The sequence below is a fragment of the Oryctolagus cuniculus genome, chromosome 9, assembly GCF_964237555.1.
Source record: "Oryctolagus cuniculus chromosome 9, mOryCun1.1, whole genome shotgun sequence".
Lineage (NCBI taxonomy): Eukaryota > Metazoa > Chordata > Mammalia > Lagomorpha > Leporidae > Oryctolagus > Oryctolagus cuniculus.
Window position 1 is genome coordinate 39,942,865 of NC_091440.1, and position 18,924 is coordinate 39,961,788.

The 18,924-nt window shown below is 41.9% G+C and overlaps 1 protein-coding gene across 6 annotated transcripts in view; it reads right to left on the reverse strand.

Annotated features, from left to right (window-relative positions):
• Positions 1-18,923, reverse strand: part of PIBF1 (progesterone immunomodulatory binding factor 1) — a 237,684-nt gene extending 218,761 nt beyond the window's left edge. For all 6 annotated transcript variants that reach the window (XM_070048728.1, XM_070048727.1, XM_051850615.2 and 3 more), the window contains exons 1-4: positions 18,303-18,923; positions 17,266-17,565; positions 7,942-8,042; positions 1,272-1,470 (exon numbers count right to left, since the gene is read on the reverse strand). In XM_070048728.1, coding sequence (XP_069904829.1) covers positions 1,272-1,470; positions 7,942-8,042; positions 17,266-17,517 — 552 coding nt within the window. In that variant the 5' untranslated portion in view covers positions 17,518-17,565; positions 18,303-18,923. The remainder of the gene's footprint in view (positions 1-1,271; positions 1,471-7,941; positions 8,043-17,265; positions 17,566-18,302) is intronic.
• Position 18,924: the final 1 nt, after the last annotated feature.

An 18,924-nucleotide genomic window follows, 5' to 3' on the forward strand; every position in this document is an offset into this window, starting at 1 on the left:
TCTTTTCTTTTCTTTTTTTTTTTTTTTTTCAATTTATTTGTTTATTTGAAAGGCAGAGTGGCAGAGTGACAGAGAGGGAGAGGCAGAGGCAGAGAGAGAGAGAGAGAGAGAAGTCTTCCAGCTGCTCATTCACTCCCCAAATGGTCACAACAGCCAGAGCTGGGCAAGACTGAAGCCAAGAGCTTCACGAGGTCTCCCAAATGGGTGCAGAGGCCCATGTACTTGGGTTGGCCCCCACTGCTTTCTTAGGCCTATTAGCAGGGAGCTGGATTGGAAGTGGAGCAGCTGAGACTTGAACTGGCACCATATGGGATGCCAGCACTGCAAGCAGCAGCTTAACCCACTATACCACAGTACTGGCACCAAAGCCAACAATTCTTATCTGTGGTTGGGGGACCCCACTTCCCTGCCCTGTCTGTCATTATGAGACCCTTTCAAACAACTCAGAAGATCAAAACTATCTTCCTAATTAAGAACTTTTTGGCACCTGTTCAATTCTCTAACGATTCTTCAGTGGCATTTTCTGATGGCTAGATGATATATGATATCACTGGTCCTAAGTTTAACAGACTGTATTTTTATGCATTCTGTTTTTTAAAAAATCTCTGTTTTAATTTCTAATATAGTAAATACTGATATAGCTTTTTGGAGTCCTGAATAATTTTTTGAGTGTAAAGTGATATGACACCAAACAATCTGAGAACACTGACACATATTAATCCTGAATTTATATTTATATAACCAATATTGCAAGATTCTGAACTATGTATTGACAAATCACACTGTACCCACTAAGTATGTACAATTATGTGTCAAATAGAAAATTATTTTAAAAAAAGAATATTTGCCAATCTCTTCCTATAAAGCTTTTCAGCATCTTATATCCCTTTTATAAACATATCAGCTTTGCTCTGCCTCACTATCCCGAACAAAACCCTGGAAACAACGAATCTGTTGTTCATCTCCAAAAGGTTTCAATTTGAGAGCATAAGCCACTAGCTTATGATAAGATAAGTCATTTCTATGGACTATGCAGTCATTAAGTTCAGAGCCCAATTTATTGCTTGACTTTGGAGATCAAAGGTCAAGAGCCTTTAAAAGTTGGTGCTATGAATGCCACTCAATAACTTTAGATTACGGCCACAGAATAATTTGTCAGTTGGGTTCTTAAAAAATAACGGCTACTACATCAATGGCAAATTTTAATCTAAAATGTATGCAGTTCTCTTCTTTTTTTTTTTTTTTTTTTTTAGGTAAAACAAGACACTTACAGATACATATTCCGGAATAGAAAGCTGATCTTCAGGAAAAGCTTTTAGCTTCATATACTGCTCATCTGTTAATTCAATGTCACGCAGGTTTCGACGAATATCTCCAGCTTTCTCTCGTAGCTGAATATTTGTCTCTTCTAGCTGTTTCTGTCTCACTAAAATGGTTTCCATTTCTTGTTTCATTAGTTCTTGATATTTTCTATATTAGGAGGGAATTTATGGCAACCATTAAAAATATTTTCTCACAGTTCTCTACTTACAGTAACAAAATTAGGAAATAAGAAGTCCAATAGTATTTTTGGCTCCACTTAAATGTTTACTTACTTAACCAGTTAAATATCAAGTGACAATTTCATAAAAATTATTAAATGTGTAGGCACATACACAGAAAACTGATATCTTAAATAATTTTTAAAATTCAAATTATAAAATCATATATTACTTCTGCATAAAGTTTAACTTAACTTTCATTCATCTGTTCCAGACTCTACTTATTAATTTTCATTTTTCATTTATTCTTGTACATCAAGGAATATCTCTTGAAGATGGCAACAGTGAACTACCATAAAGTATCTGTTATGGTTTCAACAGGATTTGGCTTATGCAGATGTTTAAATCAAAGCCCTACGTTAATGGTTAATGGGTTAATATTAGTGGATTAAAGCAGGCTTGATTGAATTATGGTATCTGAGAGAGGCCTAGTGGGAGTTCTTTTTTTTTGTTTTTGTTTTTTTTGGTTAAAATATTTTATTTCTTTTTTTTAACTTTTATTTAATGAATATAAATTTCCAATGTACAGCTTATGGATTACAATGGCTTCCCCCCCATAACTTCCCTCCCACCCGCAACCCTTTTCTCTCCCTCCCCCCTTCCATTCACATCAAGATTCATTTTCAATTCTCTTTATATACAGAAGATCAGTTTAGCATACATTAAGTAAAGATTTCAACAGTTTGCACCCACATAGAAACACAAAGTGAACAATACTGTTTGAGTACTAGTTACAGCATTAAATCTCAATGTACAGCACACTAAGGGCAGAGATCCTACATGAGGAGTAAGTTAGGTTCCTGGATACTTAGCCTCAGAAGACAGTTCCCACGAGAGGCTTGGTTACATAACACGAGTGCACTCGCTGTCTCTTCTGCTTCCTGGCTTGTCATGTGACTATTCCCCCACACCGGCTTCCACCATTGCCAGCCTCTGCTAGATGCAAGGCTAATGGAATCATCACACTGTGGACTGTGAACCTCTGAACTACAAGCCAAATAAGCTTCTTGCCTACTTGGCACCTCTCAGGTATTTTAGTTGTAATGAAAAGCTGTTTAACACAGTATTCACTCACCCAATGAGGCCACAAAAACAGTAATCTACAAAAATTCATCATTCTCAAAGAACCACATGTAGCCAATATTGCTATTATTAGTTGCCTACCAAAAGATTTTAATCCAATCTCCCCCTTTCCCTAGGATCTCAGTCCCATCAACAGGTTAAGTGTGCTATTACTACTATAAACAGAAACATAACTCTTGACCTCTTTATTTTTCCTTTTGGAGAAAAACATCTCTGCGCGCGCTCTCTCTCTTCTTACACAAAAAGAGGAGCAAGGTACTGAAATCTCTGTCTCTCTCTCTCTCTCATCTTTTCCCCTCCTGTACCACTCTATTCCTGAACATGGCCCACATGTGAGTATGTGAGTGTGTGTGTGTGTGTGTGTGTGTGTGATTTCCTCACCTTTTTAATAAACTTTATCACTTTGTAAAAAAAAAAAAAAAAAAACAGCTGAAATGTTATCTATATTTGCTGTCTCCAATTTGTCCGTCCACCCCAGCCAACTAGGTTTTTACCCTCTCTATTGAAATCTAAAAGTTATCAATAACATCCAGAATGCTAAGGATCAATTCTTAGATCTCCTCATCCATGACAGAATGACAGCACTTGATACACTGATCTTTCCTTCCTTCGACTCAACTGTCTTCCAAGGCACCAAACTTTTTTCTCTTTTCATCTTTCTCCTCTCTGACTCTGACACCTTCTCAATCTCTTTTGTGTCAGTGTTGGCATATCTACTCCTCTTCTCTGTCACTTCCTTAGGTAATTCATCCAGCCTCATAACTTAAATATTGTCCACATCCTACTGACTCCCTGATTTGTACTTCAGGTGCAACTTTTCACATCTCAGGATAGATTTCTTTTTTTTTCTTTTTTTTTTTTTTTTGACAGGCAGAGTGGACAGTGAGAGAGAGAGACAGAGAGAGAAAGGTCTTCCTTTGCCGTTGGTTCACCCTCCAATGGCCGCCACGGCCGGCGCGCTGCGGCCGGCGCACCGCGCTGATCCGATGGCAGGAGCCAGGAGCCAGGTGCTTTTCCTGGTCCCCATGGGGTGCAGGGCCCAAGCACCTGGGCCATCCTCCACTGCACTCCCAGGCCACAGCAGAGAGCTGGTCTGGAAGAGGGGCAACCGGGACAGAATCCGGCGCCCCAACCGGGACTAGAACCTGGGGTGCCGGCGCCGCTAGGCGGAGGATTAGCCTAGTGAGCCGCGGCGCCGGCCCAACATCTCAGGATAGATTTTTAAGACAGCTCTAATTTAACACATCTCAAATGGAACTCCTGGTCTTGACTCACAAACCCTTTCTACTGTGGTTTCTCCTACCTTAGTTAACAACACTCCAGTTTTTTCAGTAATTCAAGCCAAAAATATTAGTGCAATCCTTGACTCTTCATTTTCACTTTTTAAAAAAGATTTATTTATTTATTTGAAAGGTAGAGTTAAAGAGAGGCAGAGGAGAGAGGGAGAGATCTTCCATCCTCTCATTCACTCCCCAGATGGCTGCAAGGCCAGAGCTGCACTGATCCAAAGCCAGGAGCCAGGAGCTTCTTCCAGGTCTCCCATGTGGGTGCAGGGGCCCAAGGACTTGGGCCATCTTCTACTGCTTTCCCAGGTCATAGCAGAGAGCTGGATCGGAAGTGGAGCAGCCAGAACTTGAACAGGTGCCCATACGGTATGCCAGCACTGCAGGCAGCAGCTTTACCAACAATGCCACAGCGCTGGCCCCCATTTTCTCTTAAATCCCACACTTAATCTGTAAAGACAAACTATCAACTCTACTTTCAAAATATATTCGGAACCTAACACTTTTTACCACCATCACCCAGTGACAGCATTATTCCAACAGCCTCCTAACTGTTCTCTCAGCAGCATTACTCAATCTGATGAAATGTCTAAAACATTACAGCACACCTATAATCAAAGGTAGTGGTTCTCAAAGTGTTGTCCTGGACCAGCAACATCAGCAACTCAGGAAGCTGGCAGAAATGCAAACCTCAGGACTCACCCAAATCAGAACTTCTGAGAGTGGGACCCAGTAATCTTTTTTAACAAGTTCTTTGAGTGTTTCTGATAGATACTAAAGTTTAAGATCCACTGATTCAATGTGACAACAGCTAATAATTGGCCAGGTAATTTTTAAAATATTTACTTATTTATTTGAAATTCAGTTACAGAGAGAGAGAGAGAGAGAGAGAGAGAGAGAGAAAGGGAGGGAGAGAAGGAGAGGGAGAGGGAGAGGGAGAGGGAGAGAGAGAGAGAGGAGATCCTCCATCCGCTGGTTCACTCCCCAAATTGTTGTACTAGCCAGGGCTGGGCCTGGCTGAAGCCAGGAGCCAGGAGCTTCCACTTGTTCTTTCTTGTGGGTGCAGGGGCCCTAAAAGTTGGACCATCTTCTGATGCTTTCCCAGGTACATTAACAGGGAGCTGGATCAGAAGTGGAGCAACTGGGTCTTGAACCCACACCCATATGGGATGCTGGTGTTACAGGCAAGTGGTTTAACCTGCTACACTGCAGCTCCGGCCCCTAGGTAATTTGTTTCAAAGGTTTATTTATTTATTTGAAAGTCAGAGTTAGAGAGAGAGAAAGAGAGGGAGAGACAAAGGAAGACAGCAAGATCTTCCATCTGCTACAACGGCCAGGGCTAGGCCAAGCCAAAATCAGGAGCCAGGAGTTGCTATTCTTTTCTTTTTTTAAAGACTTATTTATTTGAAAAGACAGAGTTGGAGAGAGAGATATTTTCTTTTTCTTTTTCTTTTTTTGGACAGGCAGAGTGGACAGTGAGAAAGGTCTTCCTTTGCCGTTGATTCACCCCACAATGGCCACTGTGGCCGGTGAACTGCGGCCGGCGCTGCGCCGATCCGAAGCCAGGAGGCAAGTGCTTCTCCTGGTCTCCCATGCAGGTACAGGGCCCAAGCACTTGGGCCATCCTCCACTGCACTCCTGGGCCACAGCAGAGAGCTGGCCTGGAAGAGGAGCAACCGGGACTATAACCCGGTGTGATGGTGCTGCAGGCGGAGGATTAGCCTATTAAGCTGCAGCGCCAGCCTGAGAGATTTTCCATCTGCTAGTTCACACCCCAAATGGTCACAATGGCCAGAACTGGGCCAGGATGAAACCAGAAGCCTGGATCTCCACTAGGTTCTTCCACATGGGTGGCAGGGGCCCAGGTACTTGGGTCATCCTCTGCTGCTTTCCCAGGCACATTAGCAGGGATTTGGATTGGAAGTAGAGCAGCAAGAAACTGAACCAAGGCTCCTATGGGATGTTGGCATTGTAGGTGGCAGTTTAACCCTCTGTGTCACAATGCTGGCCCCAGTAGTGAAATCTTGACATGAGAAAAAGATACCTACTTGACATGTTTACCACTAAGACACAGAAACAAACATTCTTGACACATTGTTAATTACAGTACTGATTTTTAACTTAGAGAGGTATGCTTTCTTTATGGATAAATGTTTGCTATGGTTTGAATATAACATGGCTCCTAAACTCATGCAGATAGTTAAGCCTCAAAGTCAAGGACTGATGTACTAAGGCAGTAGAGTCTTAATCCAATTATGGTGCCTACAGGGTGGTCCTAATGGGAGGTCCTTAAGTCACTGGGGGCTTATTTTTGGAAGGTAGTTCTCTAGAGAAGGTTAGTTATAAGCACCAGACTCAGGACCAGCTGCTGTTCTCTGCTTCCTCGCTCGCTAAATGATCACTACCCTGCACACATTCCACTGCTGCCACACTCTGGCCTCCCTAGGTGACAAGACCCATGTGGCCAACCCAATCATACACTGAAATAAACCTCCCTCCCTTCATAATTACCCTGTTAGATATTACATCATAGTGATGAAATGCTGACTAATACAAGTTTTGGTCATAATTTCCAAACACAATTTCTTTAAAATGGCAGAGGAACTTGAAAGACACATAGGAAGATCTGAGAAGACAGTTCTAATAGATTTGATTTTTTAGTTCACAATCTTCAAATCTACTTGTTTACACTTAATTTGATGATTTTTTTTTTGACAGGCAGAGTTAGTAAGAGAGACAGAGAGAAAGGTCTTCCTTTCCGTTGGTTCACCCCCAAAACGGCCACTACGACTAATGTGCTGCGCCAATCTGAAGCCAGGAGCTAGGTGCTTCTCCTGGTCTCCCATGCGGGTGCAGGGCCCAAGCACTTGGGCCATCCTCCACTGCACTCCCGGGCCATAGCAGAGAGCTGGCCTGGAAGAGGGGCAACCGGGACAGAATCCGGTGCCCCAACTGGGACTAGAACCTGGGGTGCTGGCGCTGCAGACGGAGGATTAGCCTAGTGAGCCGCGTCGCCGGCCTAATTTGATGATTTTTAAATCACTTAGTTTTCTTGAATCTGTCTCAAAGAATCCATTGATAGTTTTTAAAGAAACAGCACATCTTTTTGTATTTATAGTTCACTGTTTATTAAGCTTTAATTAAACTAATCGTTTCTCGGCCTTTTGGCTAAGATCAAGTGTAGTTTTAATTAAATACATAAATATAAAAAGGAACTTGGCATAGGTGTATTTGAAAGTAAACAATGGACTCCAGCTGAGCTGGAGAAAGTATACAGGCATAATGTGGAAGCTAAGAGAAAGTTCAATGTACCACGAGACTCAGTATGTTTTATAAGGTAAATGAAGAAAAGTTAATCCAGATAGCAAGTTAAGTAGTGGTGAATTTAGAGCGCCTCCTTGTCACTTTCTGCTTTACTTCTATTGACCAACGTTTTTTTACTTATCAATGACTTGCTGAAAGGATGTTGAATTCTGACTTTTTACATTTTGTGTACTCTATCAAATAATATATTATTATGGCCTGGATGTGAAAATAACTTTTATCTTAAATTTGAAACCTCTCTATTTTAGTTTATAACATTATGCATAAACAGGTAATGAAGCTACTTTAATTGTTAGATAAATACAGTTACTTTTTTTTTTTTTTTTTTTTTTTGACAGGCAGAGTGGACAGTGAGAGAGAGAGACAGAGAGAAAGGTCTTCCTTTGCCGTTGGTTCACCCTCCAATGGCCGCCGCGGCCGGCGCGCTGCGGCCGGCGCACCGCGCTGATCCGATGGCAGGAGCCAGGAGCCAGGTGCTTTTCCTGGTCTCCCATGGGGTGCAGGGCCCAAGCACCTGGGCCATCCTCCACTGCACTCCCTGGCCACAGCAGAGGGCTGGCTTGGAAGAGGGGCAACCGGGACAGAATCCGGCGCCCCGACCGGGACTAGAACCCGGTGTGCCGGCGCCGCTAGGCGGAGGATTAGCCTAGTGAGCCGTGGCGCCGGCTAATTGTTAGATAAATACAGTTACTTTTTAAAGTTTTTCTTACCTGGCATCCTTCTGCTGAAAAGTTAATTGGCTATCTAATCTCAATGTTAGTAGCTGCTTCTGGTGAAGTGCATCATTAAGTTTTTCTTCCAATTCTTCAATCTTAAAAAAGAAAAAAGTAAATCATATATTCAATTTTCAAATTTACCATAAAGAAAAGCCTTTGTTTTTTTTTTTTTTTTTTTGACAGGCAGAGTGGACAGTGAGAGAGAGAGACAGAGAGAAAGGTCTTCCTTTGCCATTGGTTCACCCTCCAATGGCCGCCGCGGCCGGCGCGCTGTGCTGATCTGATGGCAGGAGCCAGGTGCTTTTCCTGGTCTCCCATGGGGTGCAGGGCCCAAGCACCTGGGCCATCCTCCACTGCACTCCCTGGCCACAGCAGAGAGCTGGCCTGGAAGAGGGGCAACCGGGACAGAATCCGGCGCCCCGACCGGGACTAGAACCCGGTGTGCCAGCGTCGCAAGGCAGAGGATTAGCCTAGTGAGCCGCGGCGCCGGTCAAAACCTTTGGTTTAAAAAGTAAAAATTTTAAGGGGCCAGCACTGTAGCACAAAAGGTTAAGCTGCCACTTAGTAATGGTGGCATCCCATATGAGTGCTGGTAAGCAGTGGGAGATGGACCAAGTACTCAGGCTGGTACCTGATGCTACCCAAGTGGGAGACCCAGATGGAGCTCCAGGATCCTGTCTTTGGCCTGGCCCAGCCCTGGCTGTTGCAGCCGTTTGGGGAGTGAGCCAGTAGCTGGAAGATCTCTTTCTGTCTCTGTAACTCTGACTTCAAATAAATAAATATTTAAAAATGGTTGTTTAAAAAATTTTTAAAGACTTAATTTTTCTTTTTTGCAATTGTTGTGTTCACTAAGTTCAATGTGTGCTCATACTTCAGCTTGAAACTATTGCCTCAGAAATTTTTTTTAACTATTTATTTTCCTTAACCCATGCTGAGAAGCTACGGACAACTGGAATTTCATGTTGGTGGCCTGCCCATTTAATTATCTGCAGGCCAAATGCTTGTTTGTATCCAGAACCATGAATCCGACTACTGTAAGTCTTCAAGTGACTATCACACCGGTAATGCTACCAACATTCAAAATGAAATGAAAAAGCAAGCACACATAATCTTGTATTCCTTGCATCTTCTGATATCCAAAATAAAACAAAAAAAACCCAAAAACCTGAGTCATGTTTGATATGCTTAGTTCTCCTTTACTGCTTTTTGTGATTAGACACCAATTGTTTTGTTAAAGTTGTTTCATTAAGTAGATGTTAAAACAGTACCATTGCCGGCGCCGCAGCTCACTAGGCTAATCCTCCGCCTAGCCTGCCGGCACACCGGGTTCTAGTCCTGGTTGGGGCGCCGGATTCTGTCCCGGTTGCCCCTCTTCCAGGCCAGCTCTCTGCTGTGGCCAGGGAGTGCAGTGGAGGATGGCCCAGGTGCTTGGGCCCTGCACCCCATGGGAGACCAGGAAAAGCACCTGGCTCCTGGATCCTGCCATCGGATCAGCGCGGTGCGCCGGCCACAGCGCACCGGCCGCGGCGGCCATTGGAGGGTGAACCAATGGCAAAGGAAGACCTTTCTCTCTGTCTCTCTCTCTCACTGTCCACTCTGCCTGTCAAAAAATTAAACAAACAAACAAACAAACAAAAAACAGTACCATGCTCTGGAATATCCACCAAGGAGACTTGAGTTAGACCTCTATCATCTTTTGCCTAGGCTATTACAATAGCTTCCTCCTTGGTTTCCCTGCCTATAGTTTTGCCAATCTTCAAATCCATCTTTCTTTATCTTACCTTTGAAACAAGTTATCAAAAGTATATTTCCCTAGTTCTAATTTCACCACAGAATTCTCACTGACTTCAGAATAAATTCTGAACTTTGTGGCAGAGTGCACTAGTTCTTCTTGATCTGGCCCTTACCAATCACTTCTTTTTTTACTGGAATAAAAAAAAAACAAAAAACAAACAAACAAAAAAAACTCAGGTGCTTCCCATTCCCCAAATGTATTGTGCTTTGTTTTAAACCTCTATCTGCTTTTAGTTTATTGAGAAAAGTTCTTAGTTCCTCCTTTTCAATTCAGGAAATTCTTCTTAGCCTGTGAGTCCCTTTAGTTGTATTTAATAGCTGATCTTTAATCCTCATGTGTTTCATAGACAGATAAACTGTCATGGACTCTCCCATAAACTCTAATTGACATTTCAATTTAGGAATCTCAAAGAAATCTAAAATCTAACATATTAAAAACAGAACTTCTATTTTCTCTTCCAGAACAGTTTTATCCCATCCTTCCATTTATCAATGAATGGTTCCAGTTGATAAGGCCAAAAATCTGGGAGTCTTACATCAGACAATAGCTGATAACTATCTTCTGCCTTATCCCTTGCTCGATTCCTTCAGGTTCATTTTGAATATAAAATCTTGATGTGTAACTCCAACTGCCTAAAATCTGACAATGATTTTTCTTACTATGTAAACTAAAGACAGACTTTACAATGGTGCAAAGCCAAATGCAGGTCTTGTGCTGTTTCTATATAGCCCAAGGGCTAAGAATGAGCTTAGATTTTTAAAAGTCCTTTAAAGAAAAAACAAGAATAATATGTGACAGACAATTAATGTGGCCAGCAAAGCATAAAATATTTACTGCCTAGCCCTTTATAGAAAATGTTTGCTGATTCTTTAACTAAAGTAAAACAAACTCCATTGCATTGGGCAAAGTAATGTACTTTATTTTTTTTTTCCCAATTTTAAGGAATTTGGGGCCAGTGCTGTGGCGTAGCAGGTAAAGCTGCCACCTGCAGTGCCAGCATCCCTTATGGGTGCTGGTTCAAGTCTCAGCTGCTCGACTTCCAATCCAGCTCTCTGCTATGGCCTGGGAAAGCAGTAGAGGATGGCCCAAGTTCTTGGGCCCCTGCACCTGCGTGGGAGACCCCGGAAGAAGCTCCTGGCTTCAGCTCCGGCTGTTGCAGCCATCTGGGGAGTGAACCAGCAGATGGAAGATCTCTCTCTCTCTGCCTCTGCCTCTCTGTGACTCTGCCTTTCAAATAAAGTAAATAAATCTTAAAAAAAAAAAGAATTAAAAAAATTTTAAGGAATTTATTAATTAGACTCTCAGGGTCTCAGCAAACACATGCTAATTAATACAACAAAATTCACATCAATTCTCATGTTAATATGATACTAAGACAAAAAGAATTGATTCTCTGTAGTTCAAACAGTTCTAAAAATATAATGATACTTCCATCCCTCTCTCTTTCTTAGTTTTTGAGATAACATATTTTTAATTTACACGACAGTCAAAGGTTCAATGCTCCACTAAATAAAGAGTTCGGCAAGTAAAAAGTACAAAGATTCTAGTTCTACTGGAATATAGGCAAGGGTTATAAATAATAATCAACTGAAAAGATGACCATTTCACTCATCATATACAGTAAATTTTAAAATAATCACAGATCCTGAAAACTATAGTAGCACATCACTCTTAACTATTGGTTTGACAAAGATATAAAATAAGAGTTGACAAAACTATATTTGCAGCAGTACTGATACACACAAAGGCATTTCTTTTCTGTTTTTCTTTTTGCTAAGTGACTTTCACATGCTCTTGAGGATATCTTGTTTAATTTTTTTTTTTGATCAAGACTTTCACTTGAATATAGTCTCTGTAAAAAGGGGACTCCCATAGTTATTTCTATAACCCCAGCAATAGTTCTCAATCAATGTATTAAATCAATAAAAAATATAAAACAACCACACTACTCAAAATTCTTATTTTGCAAATCAAAAATAATGTTATCACTTGTTAAGGAACTTTTTTTTTAAGGTGTCCAGTTTTACAATTTCAACTAACTTCTCAATTAAGTCTGCTAGCTCAGTGTCAACCTGGGAAGACAACCTCTTTCATCTATCATGTAATAAGGAACCCTCAGATCTGAAACACGGGATTAACAGAATGAGGTTTTGGCATTTGAAAACTGACAGATAAGAGTGAAGAGGAAAGGAACAAAGAAAGAGTATGGAAAGGGATTTAGGTAGCAATGGATGGGGACTAAAGTGTAAGCTGGCAATTCTGTAGTATCAGGAGGTTTGGACTGAGAGGCTACACTTTTTTTTTTTTTTTAAAAAAAGATTTATTAATTTATTTGAAAGCCAGAGTTACAGAGAGGGAGAGACGAAGAGAGATCTTCCATGTGGTGGTTTACTCCCCAGATGGCCACCATGGCTTGGCTAGGCCAGGCTTAAGCTAGAAGTTAGACATTTCATCTTGGTATCCCACATGGGAGTCAGGGGCCCCCAACCACTTGGATTATCTTCCTCTGCTTTCCCAGGCCACTGGCAGGGAGGTGGATGGGAAGTGGAGCAGCCAGGACATGAACCAGCACCCATATGGGATACCAGCATTGCAGGTAGCTGCTTTACCTGTTACACCACTGTGCTGGCCCTGAGTAGCTACACTTTAATTTCTCCTGGTTTTCTGAATGGGAAGTGGAAATCAATGTTTTTTCAGTTCTCTTGGACTTTTTTATTTTTGGTTTTAGACATGGGGAAATCAAATCAACCTGGTGAAGACATTCAGAGTAATTTAAACTATAGGGGCCAGAGCTGTGTTGCAGCGGATTAAGACACCTTCTGCAGTGCTGGCGTCCCAAATGCGTACAGGTTCGAGTCCCGCTGCTCTGCCTCGGATCCAGCTCCCATGTGAGAGACCCAGATGGAGTTCTGGGCTCCTGGCTTCAACCTGCCCAGTCCTAGCTGTGGCAAGAATTGGGAGAATGAACTAGTGGATGGAAGATCTCTCTTTGTCTTTCTGTCTTTCAAATATAATGAAAACAAATAAACAAAACTTTAAAAATTACAGGAACACAGAAATAAGAAATGCTCATGAGGTCTAGAGGCCAATTCTACAATGGTGGTAAAAAGTTGTAGGCAGCCAGGATGCCTATCACTGTGGGAGTGGACGGATGTATCATTACATGCACATAGAGAATTAAGGTGGAAAAAAAGGATTAGATGCACACACAGTAACAAAGGATTTAAAAATTAGTACTAGATAGAAAAAAAGAGATGAGGTCTAAAACAAAATATGATCTACCATTTACATAAAGTAAAAATTAATATACATTCTCAAGATTACATGCAAACTAAAGGATTAACACTGGAATAGTTGCATGGAGGGGAAACAGATAGGAATAAGGCAGTAACAAAAATAAATATATTAAAAACCTAGTGGCCTTGCAAGAATCAATGATTTTGTGTCATAAACCCAGGAATAATATTGATTCAATTTTCTATGCTTGTTGTACAACTAGAAAACAATTGGGGGGGGGGCGGAGCTGTGGTGCAGCGGGTTAACGCCCTGGCCCGAAGCGCCGGAATGCCACATGGGCGCTGGTTCGAGAGTCCTTGGGCCCCTGCACACTTATGGGAGACCCAGAGGAAAATTCTGGCTCCTGGCTTCGGATTGGCGCAGCTCAGGATTGTTGTGGCCAATTGGGGAGTGAACCAGTGGATGGAGGACCTCTCTTTCTCTTTCTCTCTCTGCCTCTCCTCTCTCTGTGTAACTCTGATTTTCAAGTAAATAAATAAATCTTTAAAAAAAAAGAAAACCATCAGTGGAGGGGCTGGTGCTGTGGTGCAGCAGGTTAATGCCCTGGCCTGAAGCACTGGCATCCCACAGGAGCGCTAGTTCGAGACCCGGCTGCTCCACTTCCAGTCCAACTCTCTGCTATGGCCTGGGAGAAGATGGCCCAAATCCTTGGGCCCCTGCACCCATGTGAGAGACCTGGAAGAAGTTCCTGGCTCCTGGCTTCTGATCGGCGCAGCTCTGGCAGTTGCGGCCAATTGGGGAGGGAGCCATCGGATGGAAGACCTCTCTTTCTCTCTCCTCTCTCCATGTAACTCTTTCAAATAAATAAATAAAACTAAAAAAAAAAAAAAAAAAAAAAAAAAGCAAACCATTATGGGGCCCGCACAGTGGCGCAGTAGGTTAATCTTCTGCCTGTGGCACTGGCATCCCATAAAGCCAGGTCTTCAAATCCTGCTCTCTGCTATAGCCTGGGAAAGCAGTGGAAGATGGCCCAAGTCCTTGGGCCCTTGCACCCACATGGGAGACCAGGAAGAAGTGCCTGGCTCCTGGCTTTGGATCAGTGCAGCTCTGGCCGTTGCAGCCATTTGGGGAGTGAACCAGCAGAAGGAAGACCTTTCTCTCTGTCTCTCCCTCTCACTGTAACTCTACCTCTCAAATAAAATAAATAAAAAATCTTTAAAAAAAAAAAAAAAACCATTACAACAAACTATACTAAGCCCCACGGGGGTACAAAAACAACAGTATAGTGCTGATAAAGTGCAGCTACAAATATATTACAGTAATATATAATATGTGAATAAGCATATTTTTATTATATACCAGGCATGTAAGAGCTTGCATGGATTAATTTAATTCTCTCAAGAAACCCAAGTAAATATTATCATTATTTTACAAGAAATCAGGGGATATAAAAATTTACGGGATTTATACAAGGTATAATATATATATATATATATATATATATATATATACACACAAGCTAGGATTAACCCAAACTTTGTATACTTAGAACTCTGGCTATGATCCATTACACTATGGAATCTCTCATGAATCAGTCACCATTTCTGTAATTAAAGCTTACACTTAAAAAGAGGGGAAGACATTTATAACCAAGCATAATGCCAAGTGGAAAACAAGTTGTTGCCAAACAAAATTTAAGTCAGAATACGGCACACAATCAGCATGTAATGAAATACATGTTGAACGAATGGGTGGATGATGGAATGGGAGAGTACCTTCAGACTTCTTCAATGACTTGTATTACAGGAGATTCTGAGATGGAAATACTGAGCCAGCAGCAATGTAGAATCCCTTTGAGGTGTAAAGGGAATTTGAGTGAAGGACTAGGGACGGGAAATTCCTGGCTACACTGACAAAATATCGAGCAGCCTTGTCTAGGGGTGGTGACTATACAGGGCACCTAATAGAAAGTGTTTGGAGATTCACTTGCACAAAGAATGGGCTTTAGACTTTCTGGGTCTGAATTCCACCCGGCTCCCTCACTTCTGTCTGTCCTGAATGACTGGAGCAGGCTATTAACGATCTGCTGGCTTTGTTTCATTAACAGCAAAATGAGTTTCAGCCATTTATTTAAGAAATAGTTGAGGGAGCCTGGGGCCAGCATGGTGGCATAGCAGGTAAAGCTGCCGCCACCTGCAGTGCCGGCATCCTATATGGGTGCTGGTTTTGAGTCCTGGCTGCTCCACTTCCGCTCCAGCTCTCTGCTATGGTCCGGGAAAGCAGTAGAAGATGGCCCAAGTCCTTGGGGCCCTGCACCCAGAAGAAACTCCTGCCTTCTGCTTTCGGATCAGACTGGCGCAGCTCCAGCACTGTGGCCAACTGGGAAGAGAACCAGAGGATGGAAGACCTCTCTCTCCTCTCTCTGCCTCTTCTTCTCTCTCTGTGTAACTCTGACTTTCAAGTAAATACATAAATCTTTTAAAAAAGAAAAAGAAATATTTGAGCACTTACTATATGTTTTTTTTTTTTTTAAAGATTCTAAGTGCTGGAAATACAGAAGTGAATACAAATACATTCCTTTCCTTGTGCACTTCAGTCTATTAGAAAGACAAATACCAAACAGTCAGTCCTGTGGACATTTGGATGAGGAACAGAAAATAAAGGGGGTGAAAAAAATGAGAATACAGTTTTAGTTTATAATAATAGCTAATATCTGTTGCATTTTAAAAATTAATTAATTTATTTGAAAGAGTTATGGAAGGAGAGTGAGAGAGAGAGATCTTCCCTGTGCAGCTTTACTCCCCAGTTAGCTGCCATGTCCAGAGCTAGGCCAGGCTGAAGCCAGCAGTCAGAAGCTTCATCTGGATCTCCCACATTGGTGGCAGTGGCCCAAGTACTTGGGCCATCCTCCACTGCTTTTTCCAGGCCATTAGCAGAGAGCTGGATCTGAAGTGGAACAGCTGGGACACGAAATGGCACCCATATGGGATGGTGGCATTGTAGGCAGTGGCTTTACCCACTAAGCCACGACGCGAGGCCCCTGCTGCATGTTTATTGCTTTTGTCCTTTCAAAATTCATGTACTGAAATCCAATACTAATGTGATAATAATAGGAGTGGGGGCATTTAGGCGGATGATTAAAATATATTGGTCGTACCCTATCAGTGTGAACAGTGGTACCCTTATAAAAGAAACTAAGTATCAGACAGCAACCCAATTTATTCTATTAGTTCATTGAAATATGATGGATCAGGAAGACTCTTATCCTATCATCACACACACTCAAAAAGCATCTGAAAATTGGAGTTGTTGTGAGGCTTAAATGAGACAACTCAATGAAAAGCTCTCCAAACAGTGTCTGGCCCAGCATAAGCACTCCATAAACGTTAGCTATTATTACAGATTCTTAAATTTACCCAAACAACTTCTTCATCTCATCAAGATCTTGAGATTTTGGACACTTTCATACTTTCCTAGAAAGAAAAGGTATTTCCTCAAGATTTCTTTTCTTATGGCAGAACTCTGAGGTATGTTAATTTATATAGTATAGGCAGGAGCTAGAATGGGAGATAAATGTGTAACTGAAACAACAAAATGGGGAGGTTGAAAGAGCTGGGACCAAGAGCAAAGATGGAGGGTTTACCATTGCAAAGAACAGTTTTCCCCAGAAACCTAAGTATTAATATCAAACTGACTCTTGTCTTTCTGAAATCACCATCTTTTTCTTATAGCTAGTATAACTTTACCAGGTCTTACATAAAACTATCTGTAAACAACCACACAAGGTAGAAAAACAAGGACTTAGACCATCTCATTTGCATAGCAAAACTACTGACTATAGACACCTGTAATTTATACCTCTTATACAGTAACTCTCAAATAGACAAGACACAGTAACTAGTAAATAGAAAGGTACCAAAGAAACCAAATCTCCAGGGCAAAGCACAATACAGATTCAATAATATAATCATGATCTCGATTCTCCCTCACAAACTAGGCACCATCAAGTTTAGTTCTCAATGAAGCAGAAAATCCCTTGGGTAGAAAATATACCTAAGAATATATATCTCACACACACTAGATTTTTTAAGTGGAGCACACAGAAATAATTCATCCCTGCCCACCTTTAAATCACTCCACCTGTCAATACTTTAAATAGGCCATCCCGGACAAGAAATATAAATGTTCTCATTTCAAGTTCAGACAACATAAACACTTCATCCTTACTCATCTGCTGCTTAAAGACAGTAAAGCATATAGAACACAAAATTTTCATCTGCTCTTACCTTTGTAAGATAATCCACTTTCAAATTGTCGATCATCATGTTTTTCTGGGACAGCTCTATTTTCAGCAACTGAATATTATGAAGCAGTTCTTTTCGTTCAATTAGCTGCCTGGTGATTTTGATTTTACCCTCTTGCTCTTCTGATGAGGAAATATCATCTGTAGGAACTGTTGTTTCTAAACTAATGTCTTCAGACTCCAGAGAACTAGAAATATTCACTTTTTTTGACTCCTTAGAAATTTTTCGAGACATTTTTTTAAATTATGGGTCAGTTTTCTTCTCTAATTCTCTTTCAATCTTCTGTAGAGAGAGAAAAAAAAAAAACAACTAAAGAGTAGTGCAATATTAGCTCCAGAAAATACAGACAGCATAGAGAGTATTAAGGAGACAATAAGGATTTCTTAAATAATTATTAGGCAATTTGGAGAACTTCAAACCTAGGACAGATTATGACAGTAAATTACTGCTCAAATCAACATACACCCAATAAATCCTACTATGAACTCAGTCCTTTGATAAAACAAATAAAAAACACCCCACAGTCCCTGGCAGCAGGAATCTGCTTTTGAGGAGGCAAAGAAATGTACGAGTAAAGCAGTAAGCCCAACAGCACCCCAAAATGTCCCTCAGAAAAGCAATGCATACTCAAAGAGGAATCACTTCTTCCTTGGTCAGAAGAAGGTAACACAGAAGTAGCTTTGCACAGGCATAGTCATAAGGGAATATGCAGCAGGTATTCAGGCTGGTACAGAAGTGGAGGAAGTGGGAAACAACAGAGTCTGCAGTCGGGGTAGGGCCAAGTTTGCATCTGAATAGTGACTCCCACCCCCTACACCCACACAAGAAAAGATTAAGACTGTGCAGGGACTTAAATACCACAGTGGATTCGGATTTTATTCTACAGGCAATGAGGCATCCCTGGAGCATTTTAAAATATGGAAGCACTGAGACACAAACATTCTCACAGACGAGCTAGATAACAATGTAAACAAGGGAGTAGAAGAGAAAACCCAAGTATTCTAAATGGAACTTCTTACCCTTTCGCAAGAATCTGAGTAGCTTCCTTGCTTTATTTCTTCACAGTATAATAACAATTTTTATGGTATTGTACATTTCAGGATGTCTTAACTGAAGGATCAGGAAAGAGATGTATGAAGCGGGAAACATGAAAAACTACAGTAAGACCGGCCTCGTTCCTTTTTAAAGAGAGGAGGGTAGGGAAAAGTGAAATCAAAGACAAATGCTCTCCTGGATTACAAAGATCAGAGACTGGCACCGGCGGTCTGCACGGCAGGCGTGATGACTAAGCCCCAAACTTGGAAGCTTCGGATTCCTTGCCTCGTGCGGGAAAGAAAGGGAGACGTAGGGCTGCAGGCTACCTCCAAAGCTTCAAGTACTCCACACCGAGGGCTGGGCCAGCCACACCGCAGACACTTCGCAGGTGCAGAGGCGCCTCCGGTCAGTCACTCGGGTTGTAGCCCCTCAGCAAAGGATCTCAGGACTGGGGACCGTTAGGATCCGTAACCAAGACAACCACTTCCGCACCTGCAGGGGGACGGAAGCCAGCGCACCCCACCGGAACTTGGCCTCTCGGGAGCCTCCGTGGGGCGCGCAGCAAGGCATGCTGGGAGCTGGAGTCTACAGGCGAGCTCCGCCCAA